At 37.0% G+C, this 21,308-nt stretch overlaps 3 protein-coding genes across 3 annotated transcripts; 2 read left to right on the top strand and 1 right to left on the bottom strand.

Moving 5' to 3' along the window:
* The first annotated feature begins 237 nt into the window (after positions 1-237).
* Positions 238-1,418, top strand: LOC139106173 (uncharacterized). The gene is made up of 2 exons (XM_070662734.1): positions 238-868; positions 970-1,418. The coding sequence occupies exons 1-2, from the start codon at positions 238-240 to the stop codon at positions 1,416-1,418; spliced, it is 1,080 nt and encodes a 359-aa protein (XP_070518835.1).
* A 12,107-nt stretch (positions 1,419-13,525) lies between these two features.
* On the top strand, positions 13,526-15,185 carry LOC139105988 (uncharacterized). The gene has a single exon (XM_070662381.1). The coding sequence runs from the start codon at positions 13,658-13,660 to the stop codon at positions 14,276-14,278; it is 621 nt and encodes a 206-aa protein (XP_070518482.1). The 5' UTR covers positions 13,526-13,657; the 3' UTR covers positions 14,279-15,185.
* A 1,221-nt stretch (positions 15,186-16,406) lies between these two features.
* On the bottom strand, positions 16,407-18,961 carry LOC139106172 (uncharacterized). The gene is made up of 4 exons (XM_070662733.1): positions 18,563-18,961; positions 17,989-18,162; positions 17,683-17,939; positions 16,407-17,536 (listed from the first exon to the last, which is right to left on the bottom strand). Exons 1-4 carry the CDS (start codon positions 18,959-18,961, stop codon positions 16,705-16,707), a joined length of 1,662 nt encoding a protein of 553 aa, XP_070518834.1. The 3' UTR covers positions 16,407-16,704.
* Positions 18,962-21,308: the final 2,347 nt, after the last annotated feature.

Genomic DNA, 21,308 nt, shown 5'->3' with positions numbered 1-21,308 from the left:
AAGAATCAAGAGCGAAAAACTAGAAACTGAAAACTCTGAAGTTATAAACAAAACTGCTCGCATTTTGTTTATTGACCGCCTTTTTTTTATGCGACCAACTCTAAAATTAGTAAGAGGGAAAATCAATATATGCTATGAATTCCCCCTTAGAACTCGCGCGTCCCCCGAATCCGGTGACGATCCGACAGAAGAAAAGGAAGAAAAAAAAATAAAAATATAATGGAAGAAAAAGGGATAATGAAGGTGGGATTCTGGAATGTGGCGGGGTTAGGAAATAAGGATGAGGAGTTCTGGAAAAGATTGAAGGAATGGGATGTAATTTTTTTGTGTGAGACATGGATACAATCAAGAGATTGGAGTAAGCTGAAAATGCGTGTACCAAAAGGATATGAATGGGAAGTAAAAGGAGCAGAGAAGATTAATAAAAAAGGAAGGGCAATAGGGGGCATAGTGATAAAATGGAGAAAGGAATTAGAAGGAAAAATAATTTTAGGAAAGGACAAGAAAGAAGGAGTATTAAGACTAAAAATAAGGAGTGGAAAAAGATGGTGGAAAATTGCAGGAGTATATGTAAATGGGGACTTGGATAAGATACTGGAGGAGATAGTAATGCGGATGGAAGAAAAGGAGGAAGGGGTGGGATGTCTAATAGGAGGAGATTTTAATGTGAGAACAGGGGAGGAGGGGGGTTTATGGGAAGAAGAAGCAGAAAAGGATGAAGAAGAAAAAAAGAGGAGATCAAAAGATATAAAGATAACAAATGAAGGAAGGAAGTTTTGCAAATTTTTGGAAAAAAGGGGGTGGGGAATACTAAATGGATATATCAAAGGGGATGAAGAAGGGGAATGGACATATACGGGAGGAAGGGGTAACACGGTGATTATGTAATAAGTGATGTGGAATCAAAGAGTAAGATAAGGGAAATAAAAGTGGGGGAGAATATAGAATCGGACCACTTTCCGTTAATAGTGAACTTAGGAAAAAGTGTGAGGAGGAAAAAAGGAGAAGAAAAAGGTAAAGAAAGAAAAAGGATAAGATTAAACTGGGATGAGGAGGAGAGAAAATTTTTTAAAGAAAAATATGGAGAGGTGAAAGAAGAAAAGGATAAAAATGAAGAAAGCTGGGAAAGATTAGGTAAAAAGATAAAAGGGGTTAAAAAAGTGGTTAAAAAAGTAATGGAGAAAAGAAAAAAAGAAAGAAAGGAACAAGCAAAGGAAGTGTGGTGGGATAAAGAATGCAGAGAAGGCAAAAAGAAAGTAAAGGAAGAATTAGAAAAATGGAGAAGAAAAGAGAGTAATGGGGAAGAATATAGAAAGGCAAGGAGTATATATAAAAAGTTATGTAAAGAGAAAAAGGGGATAGAGAAAAATAGATGGGAAAAGAAAATAGAAGCAGTAAAGACGGAAGAAGATGTGTAGAAAATAATAAATAAAGGAAGAAAGAGAAAGCAGGGAATAAATGAAAAAATCGAATTAAAAGAATGGGATGAATATTTCAGAGAAATGCTGGGGAAGGGGGATGAAATGGAGGATAGAAGGAAATCTGGAAGAAGAGCGGAAAGAGGATGAGGAAGAAAAATAGTTGGAAAGAGATGAATTCGAAAAGGCGATAAGAGGATTAAAAAAGGGAAAAGCAGCAGGAAGTGATGACTTAGAAAACAAAGTATGGGGGGGAGAAGACGTGAAAGAAGGACTATGGAAAATTTGTAGAAAAGTGTGGAAAGAAGGTGAAATGCCGAAAGAATGGAGGGAGGGTATTGTAGTACCAGTGCTGAAAAAAGGAAAAGGAGAAAAGATGGGGGATTACAGAGGAATAACACTGACGCAAACGGCGTATAAAGTCTATGCATCAGTGTTATCTGAAAGATTAAGGAAAGATATAGAGAATAAATGTATATTACAACAGAGTCAGGCGGGTTTTCGGAAATACATGGGAACAATAGATAAGATTTCTATTTTGAATTTTTTGATTAACAGAAAGATTGAAGAGAAAGAAGGAAAAATTGTAATAGCATTTATAGATATGAAGGCGGCGTTTGACTCTGTGGATAGAAGAAAGCTAGTGGAAGCTATGAGGAAAAGAGGAGTAAGAGAAGGTTTGGTAAAAAGATGTGAAGAGATATTAGAAGAGACGGTATGCAAGGTAAGAGTGAGAAATGAGGAAGGAGAAAGGTTTTGGACTGGGAGGGGAGTGAGACAAGAGTGTCCGCTAAGCCCGAGTTTGTTTACAGTGCTAGTCGCAGATATAGATGAGGAATTAGAAAAAGGGGGGTGGGGTGGAATTAAAATTAAAGGAAAAAAGATTTTCTCGTTAGCATATGCGGATGACGTGGCACTGGTGGCAGAAAATGAGGCTGGGATAAAGGGTATGATAAAAACCTTGGAAGAATATGTGGAAAGAAAGGGTTTAGAAGTGAATGTAGAGAAAACAAAGATATTAAGATGTAGGAAGGAAGGTGGAAAATGGAAGAAGGTAAAGTGGAATTGGAAGGGAAAGAAAATTGAAGAAGTAAAGAGTTTCAGATATCTTGGTTATATGGTCATGAGAAATGGAGACCAGAGGGAGCATGTGAGAGAAAGGGTTAAGATGGCGGCAAAGAAAATGGGAAAAGTTTGGGGTTTAGGGAAAAATAAATTTGGAAAAGATTGGAGTAAAAGAATATGGTTGTTTGATAGACTGATATGGTCTGTGGCAAATTATGGGGTAGAAATATGGGGGTGGAGGGAAAGGGAGAAAGTGGAGAGTCTGCAGGACAGGTACTTAAGGTGGCTGTTTGGTGTGAAAAAACAAGTACCGGGATATACCGATAAGAGAAGAAGTACGAAGAGAAAAGTTAAAAGGTAAAGCGGGAATGAGGGCTTGGAAATATGAGATGAGATTGGACGAAGGAAGAGGAGGAGAATTAGCAAGGTGGTGTTGGGAGGAAATTAAAAAAAAAGCAAGGGAGGGAAAGGCAAAAAAAAGATAGGAAAAGGAAAGGGAAGAATATTAAAGAAAAATGGGTTGGTTAATAAAGGAAGTGGAGGAAAAAAGGATAAAGGGGGATCTCAGGGAGGAAGTATTAGTTGAAAAAGATAAAGAAATACAAAGAAAGGAGAGAAAAGAAAGAATAATAGAGTTAAGATTTAATAAGTTTTACAAAAGAATTAAGAAAGAGGGGGAGCCAAAATATTTGAAAAAGGGATGGAAGGAAGAGAGATGGATGAGAATGGCAAGATTCAGATTAGGAAATGAAATGAAGCGGTATAGATATTGGGAAAGTGAAGAAGGAAGAAAATGCAGGATGTGCGGAGAAAAGAAAGAAACATGGGAACATGTATGGACAGAATGTATAGATTGGGGAGAGGGGAGAAATTGGGAGGAAGTAGAAGAAATTTTGGGAGAAGAAGGAAAGGGAGAAGAATGGTTGGAAAAATTGGAAAAAATAAGGGAAGGGATGGGTATGAATGAAAGTATGAATGGGTGAAAAAATTGGAGACAAAATTGATTAAAGAAAAAGATAAAAAGAAAAAGCATCGGAAGCGAGGGTCCAAAATGAATAAATGGGAAAAGTATGGCATGATTTGTAGATGTGGGTGAATGCGGTCTCTCTCTCTTTCGTCGGTGCGATTTTTGCGTAGTCTTAAGAAAAGCGTGCGAAAAGGCGGAAAAGAAACGTTATTTTCTGTAAGGATTATAGGTAAAGAAAGAAGATAATGGCATGAAGAAAGAAGAGAAAATGTAAAAAGAAGAAAAGAAAATTGTAAAATGATAATTGGAAATGGTTGCATGGGTTTAGAGATGGGTAAAAATAGAAGAAAAGATTTTTAAGTATAAATTGTAAAGAGAATAAGGAGGAATGTAAGAAAAATGGAAAATGGAATGCATGGGTGTGGAAGTGATTAGTGGAAAAAGTAAAATGTAGTAAAGTAAAATAAAGTAGTAATAGATGTAGAAATAGAAAAATGTAAATATGTAAATGAAACAAATAGTCAAGTGTACTCCGAAAGGAAAATAAACACTATATACATACATATATTATTTTTTTGTATCAATGTATTTTTTAATTGTTGTAGATTTTTATTATGTTGTTGACCTTTGATAATTGTGTCTAGGTTTATAAAATTTACCAGTTTAAGTTGTTCGTCTTTATTTTGATAAGTTTTTAATACTAGATTTCTGCTTAAACAATCAGCTTCTAAATTATTTTTTCCTGGAGAATATTGTATAGTGAAATCGTATTGTGACAAGTAAAATGTAAGGTCTTCTAATTCTTCATCCGTTCTTGATTTTATATTTAATTTTTCTAATGGTTTATGGTCAGAAAAAATTGTAAAGTGTTTTCCTATAAGCCAGAATTGCCAATATTTTATAGCTTTCTTTATAACGAAATATTCTAAATATATAGCTTTTTTTTCTTTGGTTGTTGTTTAATTTTTTTGAAAAGTAAGCTACTGGTTTTTCTTCATTGTTTGGTTGTACCTGTTTCAGTACAGCTCCTATACCTTGTAAGCTGGCGTCCGTGTAAATATGTATTCTTGAAAAAGTTTTTAAGCAAAACCAAGACTCCCCCAAAAAAAGACTCCCTTAAAATTATATTCCTCAAAAATAGATCATAAAATGTGTACTTTAATAACAAATACTCTTCATAAAATTAATGAGATCAATTAAATACGCCAAGAACCTGAAGAAAATAGAAATTATATTTAAACAAAATTAAAATTCCCCCCAAAAAAGACTCCCCCAAAATAGAACATAAAATGTATACTTTAATAATAAATACTCTTTATAAAACTAATGAGATAATGTAAAGAAAAAAAAAACTTGGCGCTGCGAAACCAAATCTTTAAAATCTCAAATTATAATTTTGCTTTTTACGATGTGCTATGCATCAGATTTTTGTAACCACACTGGATGTATATTAAAGAGTATTTTTAAAATACATCCAACAGTCCGCAATCTGTAAAAGTGGGACGGCAAAAATTTTGTTGCATGCCCATTTTCAATATTTTTGTTATATTAAGCATATTTTTTAAGTCATCAGCATTTTTGTTTTGTTTTCTTAGAATTATTTTTTTCTTTTATTTTTTTTATTCAATATTTTAATTTTATTTTTATTTTTTATTGTAATTTTAATTTTTTTTGGTTTTTTTTCGATTTTAAAGATTTGGTTTCGCAGCGCCAAGTTTTTTTTTTTTTTTTACATTATCTCATTAGTTTTATAAAGAGTATTTATTATTAAAGTATACATTTTATGTTCTATTTTGGGGGAGTCTTTTTTGGGAGGAATCTTGATTTTGTTTAAATATAATTTCTATTTTCTTCAGGTTCTTGGCGCATTTATTTGATCTCATTAATTTTATGAAGAGTATTTGTTATTAAAGTACACATTTTATGGTCTATTATTGGGGAGTATAATTTTAAGGAAGTCTTTTTTTGGGGGAGTCTTGGTTTTGCTTAAAAACTTTTTTAAGAAAGCTTTTCTTGCGCACTTATACTTGGCGCTTTTTTTAAACCTTTTTTTTCAAAAAGGTAAGTTTTTGGGGCAAATATCATTTATGTAGTTATAATATAATCTAGAGACACGTTAGTGTTCTGCGTTACGTACACAAGCAACGTGATCGAGCGTATTATTACGTGAGATCTTTTATTCTGAGTTATTAAGATGTTTGGATCTCAACAACGGTCTAACCGATCGCTTTCTAAACGTGTTTTTTTATATATAAGAGTAGGGAATAAACACGGGTTCTAATCCATGGGGCAATGAACGGGGCGCGGGGACGGGGGAAGAATCCACGACGAGAGGAGCGTAGGGAGGGGGAATTTCAATAGCGTAGAGACGAGGGATTGAGAATATGAGTAATTCACTTTTCTCCATTTTTTCTCTCTTATGTCACCACGCCAATGAGTTCCCTCTCCATACAGTTTCCTCACCGTAGATCCTCCCCCCGTTTCCACACCTCACCCATTGCACCTATGGATTAGAACTCACATGTCAGCAAAATTTCTCATACCTACCATCTTTACATATCGTATGTATCAGCCATTTTACGCATTATATACATATATACCGTCGTTACTAACTTATAATGAGAGAAGTGTGAGAGAGGAAATTTTTTCTGAGGTAAAAATAGAAAAAAATAAAAATTATTTAATAAAAATTTTTTAATATAGAAAAATTACACATACAATATTAAAAAAACATTTCAAAACTTAAAATAAAAGATACAGTTTTTAAGATATAAAACTTAAAATAAAAGTCATGCATACATACATACATAAAAAATTTTTGAAAAGTTAAGATAAAGCATTTTTTAAATCTAAAAACTTAAACTTAAAATAAAATTTAAAAAAATACAGTTTTTATAAACACAAAAATTAAAAAACAAAACATTTTTTTAAATCTAAAAACTTAAAATAAAAGTTATGCATACATACACACATATAAAAATTAAAATAAAACATTTTTAAATCTAAAAAACTTAAACTTTAAAATAAAATTACAAAATATAGTTTTTCATAAACACAAAAATTAAAAAACAAAAAAAAAACATTTTTTTTAATCTAAAATAAAAGTCATACATACACACATATAAAAATTTTTTAGCCACACATACACACACGCGCGCACACCACTAAAATTATACACTCTCATCATCTTTTTCAAGTATAGCCGCAATATCTGCGGCTGCTGTGGCAATCAGTGTATCCAGACTACTTTCTGGTTGCCGCACATATGCGGCCCGACCATCATGTGGAATGACAAATACAACCGCGCTCTAAAAAGAAAAAAATGGTGTTATTATAAAAATTTTTTTTTTATATAAATATTAAAAATATAAAAAAAATACATACTTCAATCCCATGCCGTGGAATTCTAACCCGTACTTGATGAGATGAGATTCATCTCATACGTCCCATGGTTAGTTAAAATACGCTGGAAAAAAATAAAAATTAAAATAATAATAATAATAAATGATAGTATAAATGACGGTATAAATACTTACGATTCTTATCGGATAAATAATATGCACAACCACTGTATCCATTTTAGAATGATGTTCTTTAAGTCACTTTTTAGAATGATGCTATTTCAAGTCACTGTTGCAAAGTGAGCTGAGCTGCATTTAACAACGTTGGTGACAGCTAACTTTTTTTTTTATCAGCTGGACCAACGGTGTAAAAAATGCAGCGTATGCCCATGCGACGAGGTAGCATATATTCTCCCATGTGATGGTGAAACAATATACGTGATAAAAAAATCTCTTAGCTCATTATAAAGACATAATGTAGAACATGAATTTTTTGATAGATAAAAAAAATTTTTTTATATTGTATAAATCATTATTAACGTTAACATCACTTTAACATTATTAATACTAATTTTTTGGAAAAAAATGTTTGCAAGTTAAGGATAAAAATAAAACAATGTAATAAAATAAAAGCTATAACATAAAGTAAAAAATATTTTTTTATTAAAAATATTATATTTGATTATCAGTTGGAGCTAACATTAAGATGTAATGTATATACCACGGTGTGAAATGATATACCGGTGTGAACGGGAAAAAGTATAATACGTAGGATAATAAACTTTCAACTCAGAGTTATGCTGTGATAATGATTATAAATTTTTGAAATTTATTATAAAAAAAATAATGTTATACATTGAAAATAAGAGCTAACAGTTCGCAATCGATGAATTGATTCTTATCAAAATAACTGCTAATACGTATTGCACTTGTTGCCTCAACACGATTCTTTGCAGCACATGCGATGTTGGAGAATTGTGTATACTTTATATCGATTTGTCCGAGAACAGCTGTCATCCTATCAAATGATATGGTGATACAATCATCGAGATCAATCATCTTGAGATATGTTAACTCAGTCATTATCATCTGTATATTGCCCGATTCGAGACACAGGATATTTAAACCATTCATGTTGTATACTCGAGCTGTCACCAAACCAAGGTATACAAAATCTTGAGGGTTTCTAAATTTATTGTGGAAAAGACTCAGGATGTTTTCTCGATATTCACAAAGTGATTTCCATGATTCGAGAGATAGCAGCATTTCATGCCCCCGGTTATCACCAATGACGATCTCAACAAAACTCGGAGGGCCAACGTTAACACCGATCTCCAAATACTTGTATCCCGTGGTTGTAAGCGCATACCGTCTACCCAGCAAGCGTATGACACGATGTTTGGTTGAGATGCTATATAAAAGAAGTTTTTATTTTAAAAAAGTTTTTTTATTTTAAAAAAGTTTTTTCACAAAATTTTTGAAATTAATACTTACGCATTATTCACATTTGATGTTTTAGCAGTAGTAGTTGGGACGTAGAAATCCATCTGGATAGTTTTTTTCAACGCAATAAAGTTTTTTAAAGAAATTGTCGAGAGCGGTAACAGCACGTCGTTTGATGAACGTTTTGCAACTGATGCAACATTACATTTGTTCTATACATTTTTATACACAAAACCCCACCATAGCTATTACCACCACCATTATTAATAAAATGTGCCAGTCAGCTGAATTGAATCTTCATTGCAAACTGTAGCGAATTTTTTTTTGCGACACATATAGGACATATCTGACATGGAATTATCATAAATAGTGAAAGTCTACAATTAGTACAAGATCTGTTACATAGCGCACCATGAACATTGATTTCATATTTGCGTACGAGATGCATTGATACACCTGTATCATTCAAATTAATCATGCATAATGCACATATTGTAATATCACCATTAAGCGTGGAATAATATATAGACATCATACAATGTCTAGTACGTCCATTAAGTGCACGAATTTGCGATGAGTCTAATGTTATGCGCACACGATCTTCGAGGTCTTCACTCTGATCACTCCTGTAATCGCTATCACTGGACAATGTGACATCGTCTTCATCGTCTTCATCTGATAACTCAAAATCCATCGGTACATTGTCACCATTTATATCATTCAAATTAGCCATCTTTAGCAGTTCACATAAAACTACACTTTGACGGCCGAAGTCACCGAATGTTATGACGAAAAAATCATAAGTTAGCGAAGATTATATTAAAAAAGATGCAAAACTTGTCGACACTACTATAAGATCGACAGGCACGTGTCAAAGTGCGGCATCAGCAGTTTTTATCGAGAAATGTGAAGACCAATGCATTTGAGATAATCAAGACACGTGTATTTTTTTTAATACCGATTGCGCATATTGTTGAGATAATATTTTACAATTAAAAAATGCTTACAACAACATATGACTAATATCATGAAAAAAATCATCCTTAATATATTTGATACATATGACGCAATAAAAATAATGCGCATAAAAACCGCTCAGAGTGAATAATATACATCATTAATCGTGTAGAAATCTCGAGAGCAGTAATGGATCAGCGAGAGCAAGAACTAGTGTCACAAGCGGCTCGATTGAATTCACGTGAAGAATTAAATATATGGGAGCAACATTGTGATGAGTACATTGAATCTATTAAAGAACATGGTCGAAATAAACATCCAAGATTATCCGTTGGTGTAAAGCAATCACATGTTGCCAGTATTGCACGTATCGAGAGTTTACGAGATTCAACGCGACAATGTTTCGTTCACGCTGGTGCGGGATATAATACATGCGAGTCAGGACTTCGATGCTTGAAAATAGATACATCTTTCAAAAATCGCATATTAACCGATGCCATAATCAATTCAAAATATATTGAACCTCGACAATTTCTTGAAGATACGCGAAACATTGTGCTTAAATGTGTTAGAAATGTTATGCATGAACATCATAATGTAAAAATAAATACTGTGTTTAACGGTGAATTTGTGGCGGGTGATAAAACTGCGAATAAAAGTGTGTGTACGAAAAATAGTGAACTCCTTCACAGATGTGATCTATTGGAATGGTATGAGTCGCAAGTCATCGAGCCTATTCTCTCATCTTTAGATGAGTTTCAAGAACGTGATAGCGGCTGGGCATTGTCTCGCATACAAAACATAACTGTAAATGTTAATAAATACAATCCATTGCATGCAGGGTGTTACATCAAATTGCCATGTGAAATTAAAATGAAAAGAGCCGTGATCAGTGTGCAATCTACAGATAATGCATGTTTCGCATGGTCGGTTGTAGCAGCGTTATATCCAACTGAAACGCATACTGAGCGATTAACATCATATCCACATTACACAACAGTATTAAATCTTCAAGGTATTGAATTTTCAGTAACCTTGAAACAAATTAAAAAATTTTAAAATCTTAACAATATTTCCATAAATGTATATGCTGTTCAAAAGAAGCAAATTTTACCAATACAACTCACAGAAAAAAAAGAGACGTACATATACATTTACTGTACACGCAAGAAGATAAAGATGTTGGACATTTTTCACTAATAAAAAATTTATCACGCCTGATGAGCTCGCAGTTAAGCAAGACGAAGAACAGAAAATACTTTTGCGATCGGTAAATATCGTAATTTTTTATGTTATAACATACATTATAAATAATGTATTAATATTATATTTTTTTTAGATGTCTACACTATTTTGGCTTCAACGAAAGATTGAAAACACACAGCGTAGATTGTGGAAAAATCAATAAATGTGCAATTATGCTACCGAGTGAAGATGACAAATGGTTAAGTTTTAATAATTGTGGTGGCCGAGATGACAACCCGAAAAATTGACACTCGGCGCGCCACGACAGATGCAGCCCGGCATACGTGAACGTATGCCGGAAGGCCCGGAAGCTCGGTGGGGGAAAAGCTCCGGGCCCGACTGATAGCAGCCGCGGCTGCCAGGCGTCGCGAAAGACGAAGAGCTTTCGCGAGAGTCAGATGCGATAAGGACCGCTATATAAGCGGCACCGATGGAGCTTGCGATATCGCCTTATCCGATAAGGAGATCGCCTTTTGAATACGATAGATAGTGCTCGAATAGACGCACACTTCACAGTATAAGAAGTAGTGCTCAGCCGACGCACATCGAACTGAGACGAGGCAGTATTCGTTGCCACGAAGCAGATCATAGACGCATGCCGTTACCACCAACGACGAAGAGTCAGAGTCCGGAGACAGGGACTCCGCAGAAGCGGACTCGGAGAAGCCGCCGCAAGAAGAGGGCCACACTGACGCCAGAGATCGTGCCTGACAGTCCTCCGTCGCCACCGGTCGAGGAAGCAAGAACACCGAAGATAATATCGATTGAGGTCTTTCCGCCGCAGCAGCCGCTGGCAGGGATATTACGGCCTCCAGGACTCAAGAATCCGCCACGACACACGCACTTCCAATTCCTGGAGTGGAAGCCTCCTCTAGCCAACTTCACACCTCCACGGCTCACGAGGCCACCAAGGATATACCTCGCACCGGGTGACGTACGCGTTTGGCGTTACACCAGTCCCCGGTGGAATCAAGTAAATCCGCTGCTCTCGCCTATCCCACCAACACCACCGGTGCGGATAGAGCGAGGTGTACAGTGTGGGCCAAGCACCACAGAGAGGGCTATACAGCACGCCCCTGTGGTCACGGATAGTGGAGTCCAGTGCGATCCCTGGGCTACCACCTCATCCTCCGAAGCCGAGCCTCCGATACTGCCCGGCGATGATAAGTGGGGGCCCATAAAGGTGACGCTCACCGCCCCACACATTTCCTACCGCGAAAGGCGGTTGTAAAACGTTGTAAAGCGTTCTTTTGTAAAAGCACCAGTGGGTGCGATTTAAACGATATCAAACACAATGTACATAAACTTGTAAATATACCTGTATATATAGAAAGAAGGCGTTCATCTATAAACCAGCGTTCTATCCTATCAACGAACCAAAAATACCTAAAATAATTATAACAGGAAGGAACGAATGCCATTTGTTGTATATGCTGACCTCGAATGCACTTTGGAAAAGGTGAATGCTGATCTTGCAACATCTACATCCGCACAGCAGCATCACAGGGTATTCAGCATAGGGTACTATGTGTGTTGCTTATATGATGACACGTTATCAATGTATCGATTTCGTCGCGATTATAATTGTGTTTCATGGTTTATCGAAGAACTTAAAAATTTAACCCACAGCGTAAAGACAATTTTATCTAGCAATGTACCCATGGTAGATTTTACGCAAAATGATTGGGAAGAATTCAAAAGAGCTACGCATTGTCATGTGTGTGAAAAACCGTTTGCAGCTGATGATACGCGAGTGCGTGATCATTGTCATTTAACTGGACGATACAGAGGACCCGCACATTCAAACTGTAATATAAATTATATGGATTCAAATTGTATTCCCATAGTTTTTCACAATTTATCTAGTTATGATGCACATTTTATCATCAAAGAAATATCTACTGCCTATGATGGATCAGTAGAGCTGCTTCCCATTACAAAAGAAAAGTATATATCGTTTACAAAAAATGTGAAAAGTACTACTGATGAAAGAAATGACTGTATAAAATTACGATTTATTGATTCATTTAAATTTTTAAATACTAGTCTTGAGAAATTAGCATCTTTTTTAAATAAGGATAAACTGCGAGTGTTACGATATGAATTTTCTAATTTAAGTAATAAAAATTTTGATTTATTAACGCGTAAAGGTGTCTTTCCATATGAATATATCGATTCTATTGAAAAGTTAAAAGATACATGTTTACCACCACGCGAATCGTTTTACAGTTCATTGACAGATGACATAGTATCCGAGAGTGATTATGCACACGCTGTAGATATCTGGCAACAATTTTCAATTCGAACGCTTGGGGAGTACAGCGATTTATATTTAAAAACCGATGTCTTGTTGTTGGCTGACATATTTGAAAATTTTAGAGAGCTGTATAACGAGTTACAAACTTGATCCAGCACATTATTACACTTTACCTGGTTTTACATGGGACGCGATGTTAAAACATACGAATATTAAATTTGAATTTCTTACCGACATCGACATGGTTATGTTTATTGAACGTGGAATAAGAGGGGGATTAAGCCAATGCTCTAGTAGATATGCTCATGCCAACAATAAGTACATGCAGTCATACGATTCATCGAAACCATCAACATATTTGATGTATTTTGATGTGAATAATTTATATGGATGGGCGATGTGTCAACCGCTGCCATACGCGGATTTTCAATGGGTTGACAATGCTTCTAATTTTGATGTAATAAATGTACCACTAGATTCACCCGATGGTTACATTCTTGAGATTGATTTGGAGTATCCGCAAAAATTACATGACGAGCATGTTGACCTGCCGTTCTGTCCTACACGTGATAAACCGCCAGGTAAGCAGCAGGACAAACTGCTTGCAACTTTATGCGATAAGAAACGCTACATTATTCATTATCGCAATTTGCAACAATGTATTCGTCATGGTCTTCACGTAACAAAAATTCATCGCGTATTACAATTCAAGCAATCTCCATGGCTTCGCGTTTATATAGAACTTAATACAAAATTTAGAACGCTTGCTAAAAATAATTTTGAAAAAAATTTATACAAATTGATGAACAATGCTGTATTTGGCAAAACTATGGAGAATGTGCGTAATCACGTCGATGTGAGATTTGTAACACATTGGGAAGGAAGATTTGGCGCTGAGGCGTTGATTGCGAAACCAAATTTTCATAGTCGTAGTATCTTTGCTGAAAATCTTGTGGCTATTGAAATGCATAAACTTGCGGTAAAATTTAACAAACCAATTTATGTTGGTATGTGTATTCTAGACATATCTAAGACATGTTTGTATGAATTTCACCATGAGCATATGCAACCTCTATATCATAATAAATGTAAAATTATGTATACCGATACGGATAGTCTCATATATCATATTGAATGTGATGACGTTTACGAAATTATGAAACATAACATTAACAAATTCGATACGAGCGATTATGCGATTGATAATGCATATGGTCTCCCACGCGTTAATAAAAAAGTACCGGGTTTAATGAAAGATGAAAACAATGGAGCAATTATGACTGAATTCGTTGGACTTAGAGCAAAAATGTATGCTTTGCGAGTCGAGGGTAAAAAAGATACCAAAGAAATTAAAGGTGTTAAATGTAATGTCGTTGCTAAAAAGATAACGTTTGATGATTACACGCGATGCTTGAATGAGGAAATAGAAATGACTCGTCAGCAAACATGTATAAGATCCAAGTTGCATGAGGTGTATACTATACGTGAGGAGAAAACTGCTCTGAGTCCATATGACGATAAGCGATACATTATACCCGGTTCTACTGAAACTTTACCATGGGGGCATTATAAAATACCACTGTAAATAAAAGTTTATATTCCATACTCATATGTATTATAATATAAAAATTTTTTTATTTATGTATTATAATATAACATAAAAAATGTTTTGTTTATTTATGTATTAAATTTTTTTATAAAACATTATTCTTGTGTATCCATGAGTTGTGTGAATTATCAAATCCCAACCACTTTACATAAACATTATTTCCATGTTTTTTTAACACTTTTTCAACGAGGTATACATCAGGATTATTTACATGAAGTAATTCCTGTTCATAGAATCCCCCAGCGATGGGTTTTCCACAAGAATCCTCAAGCAAGTATGTTACGGGATTAGTTTTCAACACTTTGACGATTTTAAACACTTCAGTGGTCCAATTTGGCGTATAACCTTTTTCAAATAATGTTTTAAACTTGCTCACACGTACTGAATCACCAGCTTTAAATCGTGCTAGAGCAGCGATCTTCATGTGGTTGTAGACCGTAGCCAAGAGCTTACTCGCGTTTGCGCGGGTAACATCAATAGGTCGCATGCCAATAGTTCGATGTTTTCGCGCGTTATAATCCAAAACAAGCTGCTGTAACAAATCAATCCATTTATTATTTTCATTGAGCGTAAACATTTTCCACATAGCGTTTTTAAGCGTTCGGTTGAACCGTTCGACAACTGACGCTTTCATTACGGAGTATGTGGAATAATGGTTAATATTATGTTTTTTCAAAAGTTTTTGCACATTTGTGTTATAAAATTCTTTTCCTTTATCAGTTTGAAGATTATTCGGACATCCTTTATCGTCGCGAAAGATCTTTGCAATCGCTGTTGCAACTTCGATACCGCTTTTCGTCTTTAATGGTACAGCCCAAGCATGCTTGCTCAGCACATCGATAACGGTGAATATGTAGTAGTAACCTCGGTTGACACGTGTGTATGGACGCATCTCGACTACATCAGCTTGCCACAAATCATCATACCCGCGCACTATGACACGCCTTCGAGAAAAATTTCTTCTCGCTGATGTATGCAATTCGTTTACCAATTGTAGTTTTTCTTAGCTTTTTTTCTTCGACATTTTTTAATAGCAACGGCAATGGTAACAGCAACGGTAACAACAACGGCAATGGCAATGGCAACGGCAACGGCAGCGGCAGCGGCAGCGCGGCAGCGGCAGCGGCAGCGCGGCAGCGGCAGCGGCAGTTGTTTAATTCTGTTCACCGCGAATAAATTTATTGCGAAGCGTGTTTACCACAATCTGTAGACTACTCTGTAGTATTTCTATTTTTTTATTCAGTTCATTTAATTGATCTTTTAAATTCTGCACATTCTGTTGAACATTATTATTAAATTCCACAATTCCATTCTTTAAAATTTGTAAATTTTGTTGAACATATTTGTTTCATCATCTGTGAAATTTTATATTTAATTCGCTGACACTTCATCGGCATTCACGATCCGTCCGCGTTCTTCGTTCATGCTCTGTTATTTTTGTCAGTCGCCGCATACCGCTTCTAGTTTACATCGACAGGTTCAATACGTTAAAGTCGGATTAATCCGGTTCTCACTAGTTATCTAGCCACCTGTTTTGTTTGTATACTCGATGTTTCCGACGATCAAGGGCCGATTCTGCCGAAACGTGGGCAGTTTCGCTCGAACTTCGACACTAGTAAGAAAGAAGTTCTCACGTTGTCACCGTTCGGTTCACTCGTCGTATATTCTCTCTCGGCCGCGAGCATTGGACCGTTCCGTCACTCGTTTAATCCTCCGCGATCATTCTTTTTTTTCTTGTCAATTTTTCTTTTCTCTTCTTTCTTTTTTTTGTTACACGAGCATTCGCGGGGCAAGGTGTCGCGATCGCGCAATTTGTCGGCTCGCGTTCAAGATATCCGACGTTCGCGACAAGATTTCCGACGATCGGGCGGGAAAGCAACCGCTCTCGAAGATTTCCGTCGGGAAGGCCGAGCTCAGAAGATTTCCGTTCGTTGCCACCGCCGACCTTGCTCTCGTGATTCCTTATATCTACACTGTATAGTTTTCTGTATCATTTTTTTGTAAATATAATTTTTTTGCTCTTTCGTTAATTGTGACAATTATAATTCTCGCTTTTTTTTTGTATTGTCAACCTCACGTCAAAGCACCGTGCCGAGCTCAGTGCTGAGCTGTTTTCTCACACAAAAGAAACCGAAAGTGTGCCTTTTCGCCGAATCGTGCACAATATTGTTTGTTGACAGCGTCATCATCGTCCAAAGGTTCAGCTACATGCTTAATTTTGCGTGATCGCGCGTCGTAATCGGTGGATGTTACACAGAGAGCGTTATCGTGCACGTAATTTCTAACTAACGCATCATATCGATAATGTTGATTAGTATTACTTCCTCTACCATCTTTAAGCAATGTTCCAAACTTGTTAATCGGCATTTCGATATCAAATAATTAAATTGTGTATGCATACTTCAATTTATAATAAGCCCCACTTCGCAAAGTTCCTCAATAATTGATAAAATCTCATTGTCGTGAGCGTTATGACCCGCGTAACGTGAGGCTTCGAGCAATCGAAGACGATTTACGAGCTCGTTTGGATCATCCCAATAAACATAATCGATTTTATTATTGTTTAATGTTACAGCGTATGGTATACCTTGTCCAATTTTTTTACTCAGCACAGGAGCGATTATATTCTTATATTTGTGACCCTTGTTACTCTTTACTTGATTTTGAGAATTGTAGTCACGTTTATGTGCATTCGTTGCCATGAGTATACTTTTATAATTTTTTTTATCGGTATCAGTATAACTGCTCTCATCGGGAAATCTCATAAAAATCAATTCGTAAAGTCCCACTGTTCCAAGATACTTTTTACCATCTATCAATATATTATCATTTTTATCTAAATCAACACGCTTGTTGCCAGTCATCGTTCCATTGTCGTTGAAATAAACTCCGTAAACGCTATCGATGTTAATAGATTTTTTTCCGCTTAAAACAGCGCCTAGATACTTTTGCCCCAACGGTCCATAATGAGTTTGAAGAGTCTTCCAACCTTCTGATGTTTGCAACTTTTGTCGAATAGATGTTACCAGCGGTTCGTCTGCGGTATCGAAAACGTCTTCAATGGAATGTGAGTGTGAACGTTCCCTTGATAAAAAATTTCGTTGTTGCACGAACTTAGGCGTCTCGTTTAATGTGGACGGTATGGTGTGTGATCGTTTTAACGCTGATTTAATTGGAGTTGATGCTGTTATCGGTGACGTTGCATTTGATCGTTTTCGTTTTGGCGTCAATCTACTTTCATCTTTTTCTTCTCCCAATAAAGATATCAACGATGTATTTATTAATCGATTCCGTTTTGGTGTCGATCTACTTTCTTCTTTTTCTTCAGGTAATGATATTGAAGATGTTGTAATTAATCGTTTTTGTTTTGGCGTTAACACATCTTTTTTTCCGGAAAATACGATTCGTTCTTTGATATGGCTGATTCAACTTCGTTGTTTTCAACGGTGTTTTCTACAATCTGTTTAAGAGGCTCAACGATGGGTTTAAAATGTCGCTCCAACGCGATATCTTCTTCCATTTTTCCCGTCTTCATAGCATGATACTTTTTGCGAATCGAATCGCTCGTTTGAGCAATTTTCTTTGCAATTATCTCTCGATTTTTAAGTTCACTGTTGTTATTGTCGTATGTCGAGCTTGACAGTTATCAATCGGTGTATCGACAACGACTGATCACATTATGATACCACAAAGTCGTTAAATCCCTTTCTATAGCGACCGTTTGAAATAGCACTGTCCGTATCAATCACCACAAATCCATACTTTTGTTGCCAACATATTCGACACAATTTATCAAAATCTTTGAATGACATATCAGTGTTAACATGATCATTATATATATGTTTCATATTTGTAACATCCTGTTTAAATAGAATTAAAAAATTCGTATTGTCACGTATAAGATGTTTCGGTATTTTCGCATACGTTTGACAAAGATAAAAACTGTCAACGTTCGCGTGTCGCCCCATTGCAAAGTATTCTCTTACCGCATCCTGCTTATCACATGCTATGTCATCAAAAATGTGGGATTTCGATAGGACTTGAGGCAGTGCGAGATCGATATTCGAATAATTTAGAAATAAAGATTATGTAAACGTACATATAAAAATGTTCGGTACTTTAATTGATTCTTTGCAATTACAAGTCGTCAATATCGGTGAGTATACGGCGAGGTTTCTACATGACTCTCTCGAGACAGACTGCTCGTACAATTTATTCGCGCGTACTCGCCTCGCTTTTCCGGGCCTTTCCGAGCCTTACGCGATCGCGCCCGAAATCGGCAAGGCCGTTACAACCGCTGGTCCCACACTCGGCCATACTGACAATGGCATCGCCCTCGATACCATCCACGTCGTTGATTTCTCTTTCTTCCGGCAGATCGACATCCGAATCCCATGGGTGGTTTCTTGGCCATCTCTTCATGTAGTCCGCTGCTGTGCTTGTACGTTTAGGCCCCTCATGATTGCCCACCTTTTCAACGATGTATCTAGCGTGTCTCAGTGCTCCAATTACTTTATATAGTCCGAGAAATTTAGGACATATTTTCAGCCCTGGTCCGGATTGCGTCCTTCTAACAGCAACAATATCTCCAATTTGATAATTAATCGCTTCTTTACGATTTCGATTATATGTTCGTTTATTTTCAGCTTGTATCTTCATAATATTTTCTTTGGCTCTGTCCCGCAAATCAGATCTTTCTTATTCGAATTTTTCGGTAATAACTTTCTGGATCGCTTCTCGTAGCCGTAGATCATCTTTTCATTGCATGTCTCGTCCGATTAATAATTTAAATGGCGTCGTGCCTATACTCCTATTGAATGATGAATTCATGAACTGTTGAACTCGATCCACATGCTTATACCATTGTTTTGTGAGAGTACTTCGCGTGAATTCAATAAGGCAAGGCAGAGAAATACACAAAAAAACACACTTTAATTAAAACTTATTTACACTATTTACAATGTCTTGTAGTTTCGCCAGCACGGCTAAAACTCCGCTTCGGAAATTCGCGGTCTCGCGATGCACTCGCACGGTGCCGCAATTATCGCCTTTTAGTTTTCCGTTGAACTCGGAGCTCTCGCGGATCCGACACGCTTGTTCAACGGCTTTTTCGCTACTGGAGTTCCCGGGCATTCCTTCCTAGAAAACGCTCGCGAATTCGAGGCAATGCCCAAAAAAGGCAAAAACGAGCGCTAAGCCTCGGCATTGGTCAAAAAACGATCGCGCGATAACGATCCAGCACAACACGCCGCTGGATCACAACACGGCGCAACGCTCGACACACCGTATCACGCGCTCGGGGCCTGACAGCGCGTCGCGATCAGCTGTTTTGTGCCCAAAAATAACGAGCCCGCGTCGGCTCGTCAACGCCTTGCACGCGAGGCCGCACGCGGCGGCCGAATGTCCAACAACCATTCTTCAGGTTTCGACAACGATAGTTTTGTGAGTATCGAGATGATTGACTGGTTCATCCTCTTTACTTGTCCATTTGCACGCGGCACTTCAGTAGTAATTAATGTGTGTTTGATATGTTCTGCCTCACAATATTCTTGAAAAACATGGGAGGTAAATGCTGTATCTCGATTTGATATTATTCGGTCTGGATTACCAAAAATCACCGCCTGCCTCTTCAATCGGATTATCACCTCTTCCGTGGTTGTAGATCTTGTCGGATACAGCCAAATAAACTTTGTAAATGCGTCGACTACTGCGAATATGTATGCGTAACTCTTCTTCGTCGATGGGATCGGTCCCAGATGATCAATGTGGTAAGCACTGAGTGGTCTATCTTCTTTCTTCAATGGCTGGAGTAATCCCTCTGCTTTTCCTCGTTTCTTTTCTGCTAACAGACATCTTATACAGCTATTAATTATCCTCTGAACCTCTATGCGCATCTGTGGAAACCAGTATTCTTGTTTTAATAAATGCTCGGTATTACGATATCCGAAATGTCCTTGCTCGTGTGCGTTTAATAATACTCGTCTCATTATCCTCGGAACAGCTAACAATAAATTTGCTTCTTCCTGCTTGTAGAGTACTTCATTTATTATAGTGAAATTCTTGTTATTCGGCTCCCTTGACTCGATAATCTTCCGCAGATCAGGATCTTCTGTCTCGGCCTGTATAATTCTTGCAACTAAGGCGTCCTGTGCCCTCTGAACAGCCAAGCACTCCGCTGGATTCCGACTCAAGGCATCTGCATGGCGCATGGCGGATTCTGAGCGATGCGTCACATTATAGTTGAATTCTTCAAGCTGCAAGGCCCAACGAGCGACTTTCAAACAAACCTCCTTCTTCGACATTGTTTGAACAAAAGCTCTACAGTCTGTTACAATCTTGAATAGAATGTTCAACAAATATATGCGGAATTTTTACAATGCCTTGATTACAGCCAGCACCTCCAGTTCATAGCTGCTTAATTTCTCTTCAGCTTCCGACGTCTTCCAGCTGGCAAATATATAGGGTGAAAATGATTATTCTCCGAATCCTTCTGCATCAGTATCGCTCCGAAGCCAAGTGTGGACGCATCCGTGTGAAGTTCTGTCTCTGCGTTTAATGTATATAGTTTCAGTACTGGATCCTTCATCAATTTCATCTTCAATTCATCGAACGCCTGCTCCTGCTCCGCTCCGAACACAAATCTCGATTCCTTCTTCAACATCTGTGAGAGAGGTCGTGCTATTGTTGCATACTGGGGAATAAATTTCCTGAAGTATCCTGTCAGACCCAAAAAGCTCTGCACCGCCTTGACCGACGTCGGTTTTGGGAAACGTGCCACCGCCGACACTTTTTCCGTAGATGGTCTGACCATTCCAGCCTCCAAAATATGACCAAGATATTCCACGCGCCGCACCATCAATCTGCACTTCGACCAGTTAATTTTTAAGTCGTAATCTTTTGCCGTGTTTAACACTCGCTCCAACTTCTCCAGACATTCACCTTCTCCTTTGGCCGGAATAATGAGGTCGTCTAAATAAATCAGTACCGTGCCTTCGGCCGCCAGCTC

Source organism: Cardiocondyla obscurior, linkage group LG10 (assembly GCF_019399895.1).
Source record: "Cardiocondyla obscurior isolate alpha-2009 linkage group LG10, Cobs3.1, whole genome shotgun sequence".
Lineage (NCBI taxonomy): Eukaryota > Metazoa > Arthropoda > Insecta > Hymenoptera > Formicidae > Cardiocondyla > Cardiocondyla obscurior.
The sequence above is the reverse complement of the archived record's forward strand: the minus strand, read 5'-3'. Positions and strand labels throughout refer to the sequence as shown.

Coding starts and splice junctions, on each gene's coding strand:
- LOC139105988 (XM_070662381.1), top strand. CDS start 13,658: ATGCATAAACTTGCGGTAAAATTTAACAAACCAATTTATGTTGGTATG.
- LOC139106172 (XM_070662733.1), bottom strand. CDS start 18,961: ATGAAGATACAAGCTGAAAATAAACGAACATATAATCGAAATCGTAAA. Junction 17,940..17,988: donor AGGGATTTAACGACTTTGTG/GTATCATAATGT, acceptor TGATAACTGTCA/AGCTCGACATACGACAATAA. Junction 17,537..17,682: donor TATTTTCCGGAAAAAAAGAT/GTGTTAACGCCA, acceptor AAAAGATGAAAG/TAGATTGACGCCAAAACGAA.
- LOC139106173 (XM_070662734.1), top strand. CDS start 238: ATGAAGGTGGGATTCTGGAATGTGGCGGGGTTAGGAAATAAGGATGAG. Junction 869..969: donor GACATATACGGGAGGAAGGG/GTAACACGGTGA, acceptor TTCCGTTAATAG/TGAACTTAGGAAAAAGTGTG.